At 35.9% G+C, this 13,493-nt stretch overlaps 2 protein-coding genes and 2 non-coding genes across 4 annotated transcripts in view; all 4 read left to right on the top strand.

Annotated features, from left to right (window-relative positions):
- Positions 1-2,356, top strand: part of LOC120348631 (twitchin-like) — a 30,867-nt gene extending 28,511 nt beyond the window's left edge. Inside the window, exons 31-35 of the mRNA XM_039418800.2 lie at positions 19-160; positions 974-1,134; positions 1,526-1,676; positions 1,759-1,876; positions 2,263-2,356. Of these exons, the coding sequence (XP_039274734.2) occupies positions 19-160; positions 974-1,134; positions 1,526-1,676; positions 1,759-1,876; positions 2,263-2,328 (638 nt within the window). The 3' untranslated portion in view covers positions 2,329-2,356. The remainder of the gene's footprint in view (positions 1-18; positions 161-973; positions 1,135-1,525; positions 1,677-1,758; positions 1,877-2,262) is intronic.
- Positions 2,357-3,814: 1,458 nt separating this feature from the next.
- Positions 3,815-5,474, top strand: LOC144425096 (uncharacterized). The gene is made up of 3 exons (XM_078114393.1): positions 3,815-4,043; positions 4,135-4,284; positions 4,882-5,474. Exons 1-3 carry the CDS (start codon positions 3,815-3,817, stop codon positions 5,472-5,474), a joined length of 972 nt encoding a protein of 323 aa, XP_077970519.1.
- Positions 5,475-8,109: 2,635 nt separating this feature from the next.
- Trnaa-ugc (transfer RNA alanine (anticodon UGC)) lies at positions 8,110-8,181 on the top strand. The gene has a single exon. It is a non-coding gene; the product is annotated as a tRNA-Ala (tRNA).
- A 378-nt stretch (positions 8,182-8,559) lies between these two features.
- Positions 8,560-8,631, top strand: Trnaa-ugc (transfer RNA alanine (anticodon UGC)). The gene has a single exon. It is a non-coding gene; the product is annotated as a tRNA-Ala (tRNA).
- The last annotated feature ends 4,862 nt before the right edge of the window (positions 8,632-13,493 follow it).

Below are 13,493 nucleotides of genomic sequence, written 5' to 3'. Positions count from 1 at the left end.
AATTCTTTTCTTTCATAGATTCTCCAACTCCACCAACCGGTCCTTTGAAGGTCTCCAACGAGACTGATTCGGCGATCACATTAAGATGGGGAAAACCAAAATACGACGGAGGAAAACCGATAAAAGGATATGTGATACAACGACGCGAGGCTAGAGGAAGGTACGGTAGTTTTTACTCGTAATACTAAAATTATTTTCTATTTTCAACATAAGATTTGTTTAATTTTGCGTCCCCATCAGACGGAGCTCAACGCACCGATCTTTTTGGCTCGCATTCGTTTCGGAACCCATCACACCGGACTCAGGAGGTGTTAGAATGTAAGCACAATGTCATATAATATAGAGGTGTTATTGTATCATTCAATTTCAATATTTTTCCTTCATAAGTTATGTACAATTTTTTTAAATACTTATGCGAATAAATAATACTGATAAAATAATAATATGATAGGATTGTTCTATTTTTTTGGGGGGGGGAGAGTAAATTCGATAAGACCAGTAGTTCACGTCGGTTACCAGTCCATATAAGGTATGAGAATATTTAGCCAGATATTTGTTATTAATATACGGACTTGAACTCTATATATTTGATACACTCAAACGTGTCCCAATTGTTTCAATCTCACTTCATATGAATGTCTTTAATTTCCGCCAAAGTATTATATCTATCCTAACCAGGCACATAGCATGGAACCCAATCGATATATATACTTACTTTACCCCTTTTCCCTACGGTATATATCTACACTAGGCAAGTTTAGCAATATGGGATAAGTGTGCTTAAACTAGATAAAAGCGTAACAACTTTGGGACAAGTGGGGAACGACTTTTCTAAACCCCAGTTTTATTTATACAAATAACGGACTTATATCAGTGACTTACTATTCATTTGGATTTGAAAACCCGTTTCATGCTCGTAAAATATTATCATCTTTTACCTTTATTTTTCCAATTACAACCCGATATGTTTCAGAGATTGGCAGACAGTTGCTCAAAACGTTCAGAGATGCGAGTACGTTGTTGATAATTTGGAAAAATCTCGATCCTACTATTTCCGTGTCCATGCTGAGAACGAAATTGGAAGAAGCGATCCCCTTGAATGCAAGACTGTGATTTATATCAAGCAAGCTGTCGGTGAGATGATTTATATAGATAGGATAGGATTTACATATTTATCCCGGGGAAGAGGAAAGCCTATAAGACGACATAATCATATGGCGAACCACGCCTCTCGTCTAGTTACCTGCCCATGTCGGGTTTGGGATCTGTGAGCCTGATACTTAATTTTCAGACGCATGAACAGGAAGCAGTAACGTTACAGCAGTTACGTGAACCGCGCTGCAACGATGATTCCAGCCACCCTCCCGCACATAATTATCCCCGCATTGGATTCGAATCTGCGAACCCACACATGGTAATCGGGGGAGCGCATTCCAAATGCTCAGCACGATGTGCCACATCGGCGACATGCTGAATATTTAAGCTCATTAACTTTACTATCAATATCTATCTCATTCTGCGTTAGCCAAAGTACAAATTGAAGAAATGAAGTATGACGAAAAAGATCTGAGAAAACCACCATCTATCACTGTGCCGTTAAAGGCAAGAGTCGTACCAGAAGGAGTAAAAGTTACTCTCAGTTGTTCTATTGGAGGAAAGCCACAGCCTTCCATAACGTAAGAAAATTCATAGCATATTAATAAACGATTTTATTTTTCGTTTGAATATTTGTAATCTAAATCATTTATTGTTTTTCAGGTGGTACAAAGATAATAAAAATATCAGTGAAAACTGTAATTACTTTAAAGAAAATGTTATTGGATTGTGTCGTCTAGTCATCAAGTGTACAAAACCATCAGATGCTGGAGTTTATAAGGTAACCTATGTTATAAAACAGTGACGCATGGTGGTTGGTGCATCATGCTACCGCAGTGGTTCTAAAGCTTTTTCGCTCGTGGCCCACTTTTGTTGCACAAAAAATTTTGTGGCACATTAACTTTCTCATGCAAGGGAAAAATCACAAAGTAAACAAAAAATTCTTTCCGTAAAATAGGAACCGATTTTTAAATCAAAATGAAAATTTACCACTCAGTTTCCGAAAACAGCATCATTCTTTATTGTTACTTCAATCAAATTATACCAATTTATCAATAACTCTAGCATGGGCATTTGAGCGCTTGCCTTTAGTTTCGCTCATGGGGATTTTCTTTTATTTCGTCTCGTAAAAAAAATTTTAATAATTCAGAAATCATTAAATTTCAGATTGTTGCTGAAAATACGGTCGGTTCAGCTACATCAGAAGCAAACCTCATTATTGAAAAAGAATAGAGGGTATTCGTGTTTCATAAGAAATAAATTAGTTTCAAGACTTGCAGCCTGTGATCAGAAAGAAATTTATAGACTTATGCCAATCTCTGCATGTATCTCTGAATAATTCTTTTATAGTACGATAGTACATACTATGATAATATTTCAGTATATTTGCTAGAATTTATGTGTAATCAGTATAATGAGCTATTATGGATATTCTTTCTAAATAACCAAAACAAACAGCTTCACAACATTTAAACTTCCAAAATACTTTTCGTAACAGAGTCAAAAAAACGTGAAATTATTTAAACTGTACATTCAACAATTCGATGGATTTCTATCTTTTATTGGACTTCTAAAGAAAAAGTTCAATTAGTAGAATTCAGTATAAAGACTCATTTAGAACTTTTTCTTTTTTGATTTGTTGAGCGTTTTCTTATTAAAGTCATTTTAGCATTATGTATACATTTATATATAAAATATTGCATGCTAAACCTTTCTTGGTTTTATTATTCTGCCTGTTTTAGGTATGTATAGTTATGTTTGAGCTTATAAAGTGCTGAAATAATTTGTTAATATGATAAAAGTCGTCTCTCATACAATTTTATTGCTTTATTGATGTACGATTGTGCTTTATTACATACAGAGTGAAAATAAAATTTAATAAAATCGTTTAGTATTTGTCTTTTGTGATTTGAGGACGTGAGGCGATTTCTTCTTTTCTCAAACATTGGTATAATTATGACTAAATATCTGCTGACGTCATTTGGATAGTAAATCTTATGAACATTTACCGCAGGGATTTAGGTTATTGGATTGGCGCTCCAGAAGTGTGTGTACCAATATGGAGGTAACTAATTTTGTTTGCCTACTTAACATCAAGTTGTGTAAAGGGACTGAAACCTATGGACGCTAGGTATATCCACTTGGCTAACACAGACAGTCCCCGAACTCGTAATAGAACAAAAATAAAGAAAAAATCGGAATAAAATTATGGCCTAACCCCAACTTGGTACACATACTACGGGAGTAAGTATCGCATTGAATGTATGTTATACAATACCTATAACAAGATAAAGAATAAAACTGTCAGATGAAGGCGTATATCAATTTAAGTGTTTAGAATAGTTTTATAGGTAGCCTACTTGGAGAAATTAGGAGATGCGCATATTAAGTAAAGACGTATTTGAACGGGATCAGGAAATTGTCAAATGGAAGATACGGCCTAAATGAGGACAGTTTCTGAGTTTCGGTCTAAAAAATAGGCAAATAATAGGCGCCAGCGACATGCATGAATGTTAGACGAATTGAATTTGTAATAAATAATATTTTAAGGCAACGATCATGTTTAATTCCTTATTTATTCCAAGGTTGTGAACATAACAACCAGTCGTAAATGACTTTCTATACAAACCAAGCCTATACATCTGGAACGGTTAACTGACTGATCAATCAATCCAATATATATATACGATTTGAACTGGTACCTGAGCTATGTATCGTCATGATTCAGACTACCGAAACGTTTCCTTTTACGAGGAAATGTGTTACTAATGACAACGTATTTTGCAACTTCCTTACATATGAGCTAGAATTGCAGAATTGTACTTTAACGATCATTCATGTTATGGAGCTTATCATTGGTTGTGTCGAAATGGCATCAGGAACCGTACTATTAGCTGCTATATTCTTCTTTCGTGCTCATGCCGGAGATGTTTCCCGGACATATTCGGGTGAGTATCGGAAAATATGTTTTCTTAATAAAGAATAATTTTTAGATTAGAAAAGTACTATTTTTTTTTTGTGTACATGATGTTACACCAGACGAACTAGTCGTACTCGGCGATCTACATGATGAAGCATCAACACTTTTAGAATTCCCAGTGAAAAAAGCACACTTAGATCTTCAAGATGAAGCAAATAGGATATATGATATTAATTTAGAAGATCTCCTCAGTGCTCCACAGCCGCTGGGTAAGTTACGATTTGCATTTATTGAACGAGGATGAAGAGGATCGGTGGTCCTAAAGTATGTGTACCAAGATGTCGCACAACCTGAACCCTACCCTGGTATACTTACTGTGTTCAGTATGTGTGCCATCTTGGTACACATGCTTCTGGGTGGACCTAATATTTGGAAAAATTGAGGATTTTATGTCACTAACACTACAAAATCTTACAAAAAAAATAAAGATCATATCAGCCAATTTCAAGAACCAATTTATAGCTTACTAATGTTCCAGGTAACGAAATAACCACACATTTTTGCTGTTATACAAGACCACAAAAAAAAGCTTAACTTACTACAGCAGTGTCCCTACCACCCGTTCTCGGAATTCCGCGTTATTCAGCTAATTCAGCCTTCTTTCAAACGACCACAGCAAATGCGTTATATTCGGCGTTTCATGTCATGTTATTGATGCTCACGCAGTGACCTGCATACATTTTGCAGAAATGAGAGAACTTATGTTAACGAGTTCGATACAAAATTTTGAGAACCCATTCCTAAAATTTAGAAATGCACCACTGCTAATAACTCTCATAAATAAGGTTTTCCTATTTTTTTCATAGCCGAATTGAACGAGATCCAAACCGGAATCAATTTATACTCTACCGCGTTCACCAGTTTTTTCTGCGCCCATTTTCCATGCAAGTATAACGGACAATGCAAGCCGATAGTATTTTCGATATACTTTTCACCTGAACAAAAAGCGGAAATGAAAGAAAACGTGAAATACAATGTAGATCAAATAAAGAATCGCATCAATGATGGTACTAGCGAAGTTGCAGAAATGTATTCTAATCTGAACAACGTGTTAGATGCTTACTTTACTCCATCAGATCATTCAGTTAACACCGAATCAGCGTGGGCTGACGATGGAGTGTTTCTAGAGTATTCTGATAAAAATGAAAGCGTCCAGATCGCTCTTAAGTATATTCAATTACTCGTAGCTCAGCGCCTTGTTCGAGATAGCAAAACAGCGTTGGTTGAATACGAGATGGTAAAGTCGGTCGATAAATTGGATGAAATAGCATCAAAGTTTATTCATTGTTTATGTTTTGATGAATTTGGAGGCGTTCATTGTCAGTTTTGTATTTTAAATAAAAAGATTTCAGTTTTGGAATATGAATTTCTGTTCCATGGAATTGCAGCAGTTGCATAATAATCCAATTTTTATATTGTAAAGTATATTATTTTCTTTTGAACTGAACATTGCTATATAAGGTAAGGAATACTGTAAATATTTTGTGAAAAAATAGAGATTTTGATGTAATACATTTATTGACTTTTGTTAGGTTTCAAGCGTACGCAACATAGAAAAATTATAGTACGTTATCTTTGAAAAAGGCATGCGAGCGGTTCAAAATATCAACATTGGCTAGATGAGTGCCAATTTGACCACAATCTCAAGTCATAAGTCAAATTGAGTTGCGTCTTGATATTGAGTTCCTGTCTCAAAATCCCGAGTCGCAATTCAGACCGTCACAGCAAATTTTACATTTTATAAGTTTCAAGTGGTTCTAGGAAAATTCGCCGTATGAAAAATGGCCTTATTTAAAAAAAGATTCGTTATTTAACAGCATACCCTAACCCTATAAACCTAACTGTTTAATCACAAATACTTGTTTTACAGCAAAATGCTCTTGCGATTTTTCCTATGCGGCGAAATTTCCTGCGGCGAAGTTTCCTACGGCAAAATTTCCGGACACGGTTTCAAGTTACTCACGTGATACTATCGTGAATATATCCGCACAAAACGTTTGTTTTCAAAAGGAAATGAATAACGAGGAACAACGTATTTTGCAACTTTCGCACATAAAACCAACAAATGCAGTTTGTACTTTATAACGTATAATTTGTTGTATGGCGCTTAATATTGTCTTCGTTGAAATGGCATCTTTCCATTTCATGGAATTGGTCAACTTAATTAAGTATCAATGCTGAGGACAGGGTAATATACTAGTTAAGAATCAATGCACCGATTCGACGTCATATTTTTTTCTTTTATATCTGTTAAAAAAAAATTAATAACCATATATTTGATATTTGCCGATATAGCCCTATAGCACAACGAACATTGAGAACTATTTCAGCCTATACTACATTACTTTTGGTGTTTTTAAGTTTAGTTTCCATTACCTTCTGAATCACAGCAGAAAGATTTCTATTCTACCAGTTCAATGAAATACAAATGTTGATCCTTATAGGTTTTGATCCTTATATACAGACACACAGTTTTCGTTAACCGGTTATTTAGGATGATTCATTTTCAACTATAATAAAAATCGCACAAAACCTGCATAGGACGAAAACTCAAGAAAATTGCCAAAATTATAAATGATGTTTTACACAAGACGTAAATAAATATACGTGATGGTCAATATCATTTTGTAACGTAGACACCGCCAGTCCGACTCTAAGTTTGTGAGCATTATCATAGTATATTCGTATACTTCTAACATGAACAAATGACACAGCAAAGTAATTGTTAATATAGTCAAAAGCAGTGGTTCACAAACTTTATTCCGCGCCCCCTGTTTAGAATTTGTCAAGTCTCGCGCCCACTTTTGAAACTATAGCTAACAAGCTACTTAACAATAAACTACAAGTAACAGAGAGTAAGGCGAAGGGAAGTATGTTTTAATCAAAAAGCGCGTTGAAAATACGCGGATGGAATGTAAATATTGAAATAAAGAAAAAGTTTTAGAAACAAATAAGGCGAGCAAGATCAAATCTAGCAAATAGTTTCAATTAGCTTCACGCTCTCTCCAAAATTGTCGCGCCTCACCGTTTGAGAACCACTGGTCAAAAGTATTGTATTTGCAAGGTTATCATCCCCCGTATATGCAACATTATTACGAAAGTTGAGTTACCCACTCAAGTGCACTCGTCTCCACTCAGAAATATTTCCATAAATACGTTCTGACGTAGTTCTTATGAACCCGGCAGTGCGTACAGGATTGGTTAAATATGTAAGGAAGTGAGACCTTCCGGGGCCAAACAAAACAACCAAGATTTAAAGAATATTCCATTGTGAATAGGTGGTATATATATGATTATATCAGAGACATGGGTTTTCTGTTCTATTTCACCAATGTCATTGCATTAGTATGTTTAAATATGATTGTCGTACTTGCTGGGGCAGATCTTAAACGCGATCAAATTGGCCAAGAAGAAAAACAAGGTCATTTTATTTGAAAACTAAATGGTACAAAGCTATAGTGGCGTAGTCGTCTGATGCAGTGGTTCTCAAACTTTTTTTCGCAACCTCAATTTTTATAAAATTAAAGCCTACAGATACTCGCGACCCCACAGCTATAAACCAGGCGGCTACACTGATACAAGGTTGAGTACCACATGAAAAATTGACCGAGCAATTTTGAACAATCAATGGTCGAGTTATTGCTAAAAAATCCGAAGTTAGGCACTTTCACGGTACCTGCCATCCAGCACAAATTTCACTTTCCAACTTTCAAATTCTATTCACTTGTGTGCGCATAAATTAGGCGACCCCGGAAAATCTTCGGACGGGGTCGCGACCAACAGTTTGGGAACCACTGGTCTAATGTAATCAAAACATAAAGTAAATTGTAATAAATAGTCGAAGTGGAAATTTCCATCGGTATCTGTACAATAGCCAAATTGGAACCGGTTGAAAACGACTAGCTTAGATGGAACGTAGGTAGCAATACCAGCGATCCGAACAATAGTTTATTCCCACTATCTATCAACACAAAAGTGATCACAAGTGGCTTAGGATTTTGTTATAATAAATAACCAGGGCACGATGTACCGTTGGGGACGTAGCTCAGTGGTAGAGCGCGCGCTTTGCATGCGCGAGGCCCCGGGTTCGATCCCCGGCGTCTCCACGCTCTTTTGGTTGTCTTCATCCATTCAGATTGCCCTATCGCGGACTTTCAACCAGTCGATTTTGCCTACCGTTCGTTATTCAATGAATGCTACTGACCGCATACGGAATATTCTCATTCACTTTATTTTGATGTAGCTCAGAGCGCGCGCTCTGCATGCGCGAGGCCCCGGGTTCGATCCTCAGCATCTGCACGCTCTTTTGGTTGATGTTGTTCATTCAAATTGTCTTTTGCGTACTTTCAACCAGTGTATTTTTTCATTTAATTTTACTGGTTTTAATAGTAAGTAGTCCAAATTCGATTGATCCATCATCACAGAAGAAATAACAATGATAACGATAACTATCACATGGAATAATCCATACGAGTTACCTCGTTGGGGACGTAGCTCAGTGGTAGAGCGCGCGCTTTGCATGCGCGAGGCCCCGGGTTCGATCCCCGGCGTCTCCACACCATTTTGATTGTTATTCAAAAAATCACCGCAGTGCGTATTTCACGTCGGACAAATCGGCCACACTCGCGTGAAAAACGCGTCAAGTGTTTAGTGGCGGTTGGAGAAGTTTTCGTTTCAAACAATAGAACAAATTGATTTTGGTCATGAAATTATATATTAGCGGTAATGCTGAAAATACCGATGAGGATATGGGGTTGTTCTTTCGGATACTTTCTCACGTGAGTTGCAATTTAGTTTTACCCGGAAATGCGTTTAAAAGAAACCGGAAGATATTACGAACTTTAAAACGTGCCCATTCATAGCATTATTGCTGATTTTACTTTTTCATTTGCGCACAGTCACTGAAGGAACAAGAATATGGCACTGGAAAACACTTTACTTGGTATAATGAGTGTTTTATGTATGGTTTCTACATTATTTGCAGCAAACGCTGGTCTTAGTTGGGCAGGTAGGTGAATGTTTCTTCATATATTTTTCATATTCTAATGGAGTGAGTGTTAATTAATGTAAGTCAGATGTTCTCAATATCGGGTAAATTTACTCCTTGGGCATTGGGAAATAAACTTAAGGAATTACTTAAATAAATATATCTCGTTTTAGCTGTCACAGGATTTGATGTGAAATCGGCAGCACAAGGTAATATATATTAGGCATAAGCTTTGTCGTAGTTTCAGATGAATACTTGGTTAGTTTGAATTGATGATAAACCGAGGTAAATCAATTTACTGTCTTGTTTCTGGCGGCTAGCCAGACGATATGGCATGATTCTCGTTTGTCCAAATCGCCTTTCAACCTCTTCAAGATAATCATGAAAATTCCCATTTCAATGGAGATTTTCTATATCGCCTCAAGTAATTTTTGTTTTAACAGCTCAAGGGGTAGAGGTAGAAGTTTGGAAATTTGTGGTTAACCCAGGTATTACTAATATGTATGTTACTTCGTTTTATTCCGAATAAATATTTGTGCGGAATCATGCAATGATGACCAGGAAAGTAAAAATAAAAAGTGAGCTGTAAGACAATCATAGTTTTAGACCCAATTTGGAAATATGGATTGTTTGCATAACAATTGATTATTATTCATGTTCTTGTTGTTGCGCATGTTAAACCGAATAAACCTTGCGGACAGTTAGCCAAATATAATGCTTTTCACAATTTATTTTTTAAAAAGGTTGGCCAAAACAAGATCTTGCTAGCCCAATCAGAAGTAAGGAATACACGTATATATCTGAGCAAATTTACTAAAGAGCCAATAGTTACACTGAAGAAGTATAAAATCACAGTGATGCATAAGACACCAGTAAATGCCGACTGACGCCGGATTTGCAGTTTATGGCTAATTTAAAAATAGCTAACTACTTAAACATTAGTGATGTATAGAGAAAGAGACAAGACTGGGATCTTTTGTACAAAGCCACCGCCACTAATGCAAGAATGTGAGATTTGACGAAATAAAATAAAAAACGCGACGTTTATAAATAACAAATTAAAAATTATTAATTATCCAGTTGGGGTTATGACCGATTTGAATTTTATTAGCGGAATTTGCATTCCTAACATTTTCTGAATAATTGGTATTTTTCTTATTTTGAGTGTTGTCAGGGGTGTTTTGTTTTTGCGGGGCTTTGTACAAAAAATCCCAAGGCCCTAAACGACCACCGAATGAGTGAATTACAATGGTGATGACAACCACGGATAAATTTTTGCACGTAATTTGCAGTTCATTGGGTGGATCGTATTTGCAAACCTGTGAAGTTTATTCTATCCTATTAAAGAGTCGTGCTTAGGGCTGGGCATTTTCGAATACCTGATGATTTCAGAATCGAATCGAATAATTTTTTTCGAATCGAATCTCGAATATTTGGAGATATAAAATTGTATGTAACTCTTTTATTGTGTTAGGTCCTCCAGACACATAAATTACTGAAAACATAGTATACATCACTCAGGCAGATTGCTGAGCGTTCACACACAATAAAAACACGTTTTTCTCAATAACTCACAACAGAAAAGAGTCATATGTCAGAATTGCGTTGAAAAAATATGGCTCCAAGAAAAAAAAATTAGAAATTTTGCTCGACCATTGGCGGGAAGAAAAAACAAGATGGCGGCAATTCGAAATTTTGCTCTGAACCGATTCGAATAATTTCATATTCGATTCGAAATGCCCAGCCCTAGTCGTGCTGCACTCTTAAGTTGGATAGAATAATCATGTTTATCATCCTTGCAGTATACACATACGGATACACTAGCATAAAGGCGTAGAGGAAGGATAGGGAGTTACTCTCGTGCAACCCAACTCGAGGCTACGAAGTTCAGTTAGCAATATGATGGCGAGCAAATCATACTGGCGAGCAAGCAACTTTCACGAATAGTCGTTACCATAAAACCTCGCTTTTTATGTCAAAAATATTTCTATGAATACTTTATGACGTGCTGGTGATATGAACCCGGCAATGCGTGCAGGATTGGTTGAATAAATAGGGAAGTGGAGAGACTTTCCGGAAACAAAACAGATAAAATATAAGGAGAGTTTTACTGTGAATAGGTGTTGAATAATGCGATCAGAAACATGAAGTTTCTATTGAATTTTTCGAATGTTGTTGCATTGGCATTTTTGAATATTTATGTTGTACCTTGCGGGGGGATAATTTGGTTCACAGACTAGCTAGAAGAAAAGCTAGGTGATTTACTTTCTTACCATTGTTAAAAATTTGGTCGATGGAAGATTTAGATAGTGTGATGCAGGGTATTGTGAGCCACTCAAAGAATTGAAGTTGTAGATTAATGTGTGTGCATATCGTTTTAGAAACGGAAGATGCGGCGACATTAGAAGCACATGCGGGCGATACTGCCATAGCACTGGGATTCGGCGGGGCAGGACTAGCAGGTGACACCAATAATGTTTAATTTTTGCTGCAATTTAAAACAAATATTAGAGAGTGACTGTACTTTAAAATGATGATATTGTAAGGAGAGTCATCGTCTTGAAATAAAATTAGTTATAGTTCAGTGGTTCTCAAACGATGGGACGCGTTTTTGAGAGGGCGTGAAGCTAATGAAAAAATAAAAATAATTGTTAGATTTGATGTTGTCCGCCTTATTTTGGATATTTACATTTCAAAACTTATTTTACTATTCAGGTTCCATCTAAATATTTTCAACGTGTTTTTTGAATGTCGCATACTTCCGTCTTACAATCTGTTATTTGTAGCTCATTGGTATATATATATAGCTATTTCTGAGATGGGGCGCGAGACTTAACAAATTCTAAAACGGGCGCGCGGTCTAAAAAGCTCTGGTTTAAAATAAATAATGTGCAATGTATATTGCCATTCACCCATTCTTCAGTGATGCTATAAAAAAGGGATGAAAAATAGAATACGGTAGATGAAAAATAAAAAAATGATGGGATATATATTTCCACGCCTTTGCTCAAAATTGTTTCAGATGGGTTATGTATTAAGCAGAAGTTGGTGGGAGTATGGTTTAATATCATATGATTAGACTATTTATGATACCCGAAATTTTTTAAAATAGTTGATTTTTTTATCCAAAAATTGCAAATTATGCAATTAAAATATGCAATTATTTTTAAGTTGATGTCGATTTTTGGGAAGTGCGATTAGGATGGAATCGGAATATGCAAGAGAAATTATGAGTAATATGTATGGCGCGTTAGAATTGAAATATTCATAAAATCTGCTTTTTTGAGCATATGCAGGGTGGTTGCTAGGAAGGCATAAAATTTCAAGATCAGATGAGATCACGAATAAAATGCGTATATAGGTCTAGGTTGAATTGGAACGATATCCCGCAAATAAACTTTCAAAACGCTAAACAAGCTCGGACTTCTAGGTTAAGACACTGCTCTGAAGTCCACGGACAATATTTTGAGCATCTATGAGCGGAATATAACCCATCCCTTTGAAAAGCTTTGTGAAAGTTATTCTTTGTGAAAAAAAATAGCTGCTTGACAAATTTTCGGTTTTTCTAGCGGCTACCTTGTAATATTGCAGAGAGATATTGCTGGTTCAAGTATAATAACAGTAGCTACATACATTTAAAGTTTGATACTAACACTTGTCGGCTTTCTTAGATACTATTGTAGCTATTTGACCGCCAAAGTATGAGTACAGTAACGTTATGTTCTAAAATCGTGATAATGTTATTACTTGCGATGACAATTACAGAAAGTAGCGTGGCAGAGTCGGCAAACCTCGTTGGTAATATATGTATGAGTGTATTAATTTGGTAACGATACGTTATAAGAGATTTTAGATTTAACTTGAAAACCTGGATTGGAGTTAAATATGTCATGTCTACTTTCGCTGAATTTGTAGAAAAAGATTTTCCTTCTGTATTAAAGTGAACAAAATTAGTATATAGTGCGTTTTTGGCAAATAATTAAATAAAGTTAGATTTTCAAGCAGTAGTTGTAAACGAGCAGTATTCAAACCTAGAAATATACGTGTATAAGGCCTTTTGGTCCGACAAAGTATAATACACCTTTATAGTATGATAAAAATTTAATTGTTTTCCAGTAAAGTCTTTCAATGGCATATCGTCCTAAACCTAAACATTCAAAACACTCGCACAATGTCACCCCTTATTACTTTTGAACAAATTCCGTGGGCACAATTAATTGCGAGTTAAGTATAAAACTTTTTTGAGTCGACGGTTGGATTAAGTACCAACTAATCAGTTACGGATTTTGCCACTGTCCATGATCTGTGAGAATTATCTAGTTAGTTTATTCCATGCCCAATCTGGAATCCATCTCTTTGGAAGAAATATAAAAAATTTCTCAGTGACAACTTTGTATAATACCATAAGTTATCGAGGTAGCAGAGGCAGGC

The sequence above is a fragment of the Styela clava genome, chromosome 1 (genome assembly GCF_964204865.1).
Source record: "Styela clava chromosome 1, kaStyClav1.hap1.2, whole genome shotgun sequence".
NCBI lineage: Eukaryota > Metazoa > Chordata > Ascidiacea > Stolidobranchia > Styelidae > Styela > Styela clava.
Note: the sequence above shows the minus strand (reverse complement) of the source record. Positions and strands in the feature narration are given on the sequence as shown.

Excerpts from the sequence above, each read along its gene's own strand:
- LOC144425096 (XM_078114393.1), top strand. The coding sequence starts at position 3,815 with ATGATTCAGACTACCGAAACGTTTCCTTTTACGAGGAAATGTGTTACT. Across the intron at positions 4,044-4,134 it reads TGTTTCCCGGACATATTCGG|ACGAACTAGTCGTACTCGGC; the intron begins GTGAGTATCGGA and ends ATGTTACACCAG. Across the intron at positions 4,285-4,881 it reads CAGTGCTCCACAGCCGCTGG|CCGAATTGAACGAGATCCAA; the intron begins GTAAGTTACGAT and ends TTTTTTTCATAG.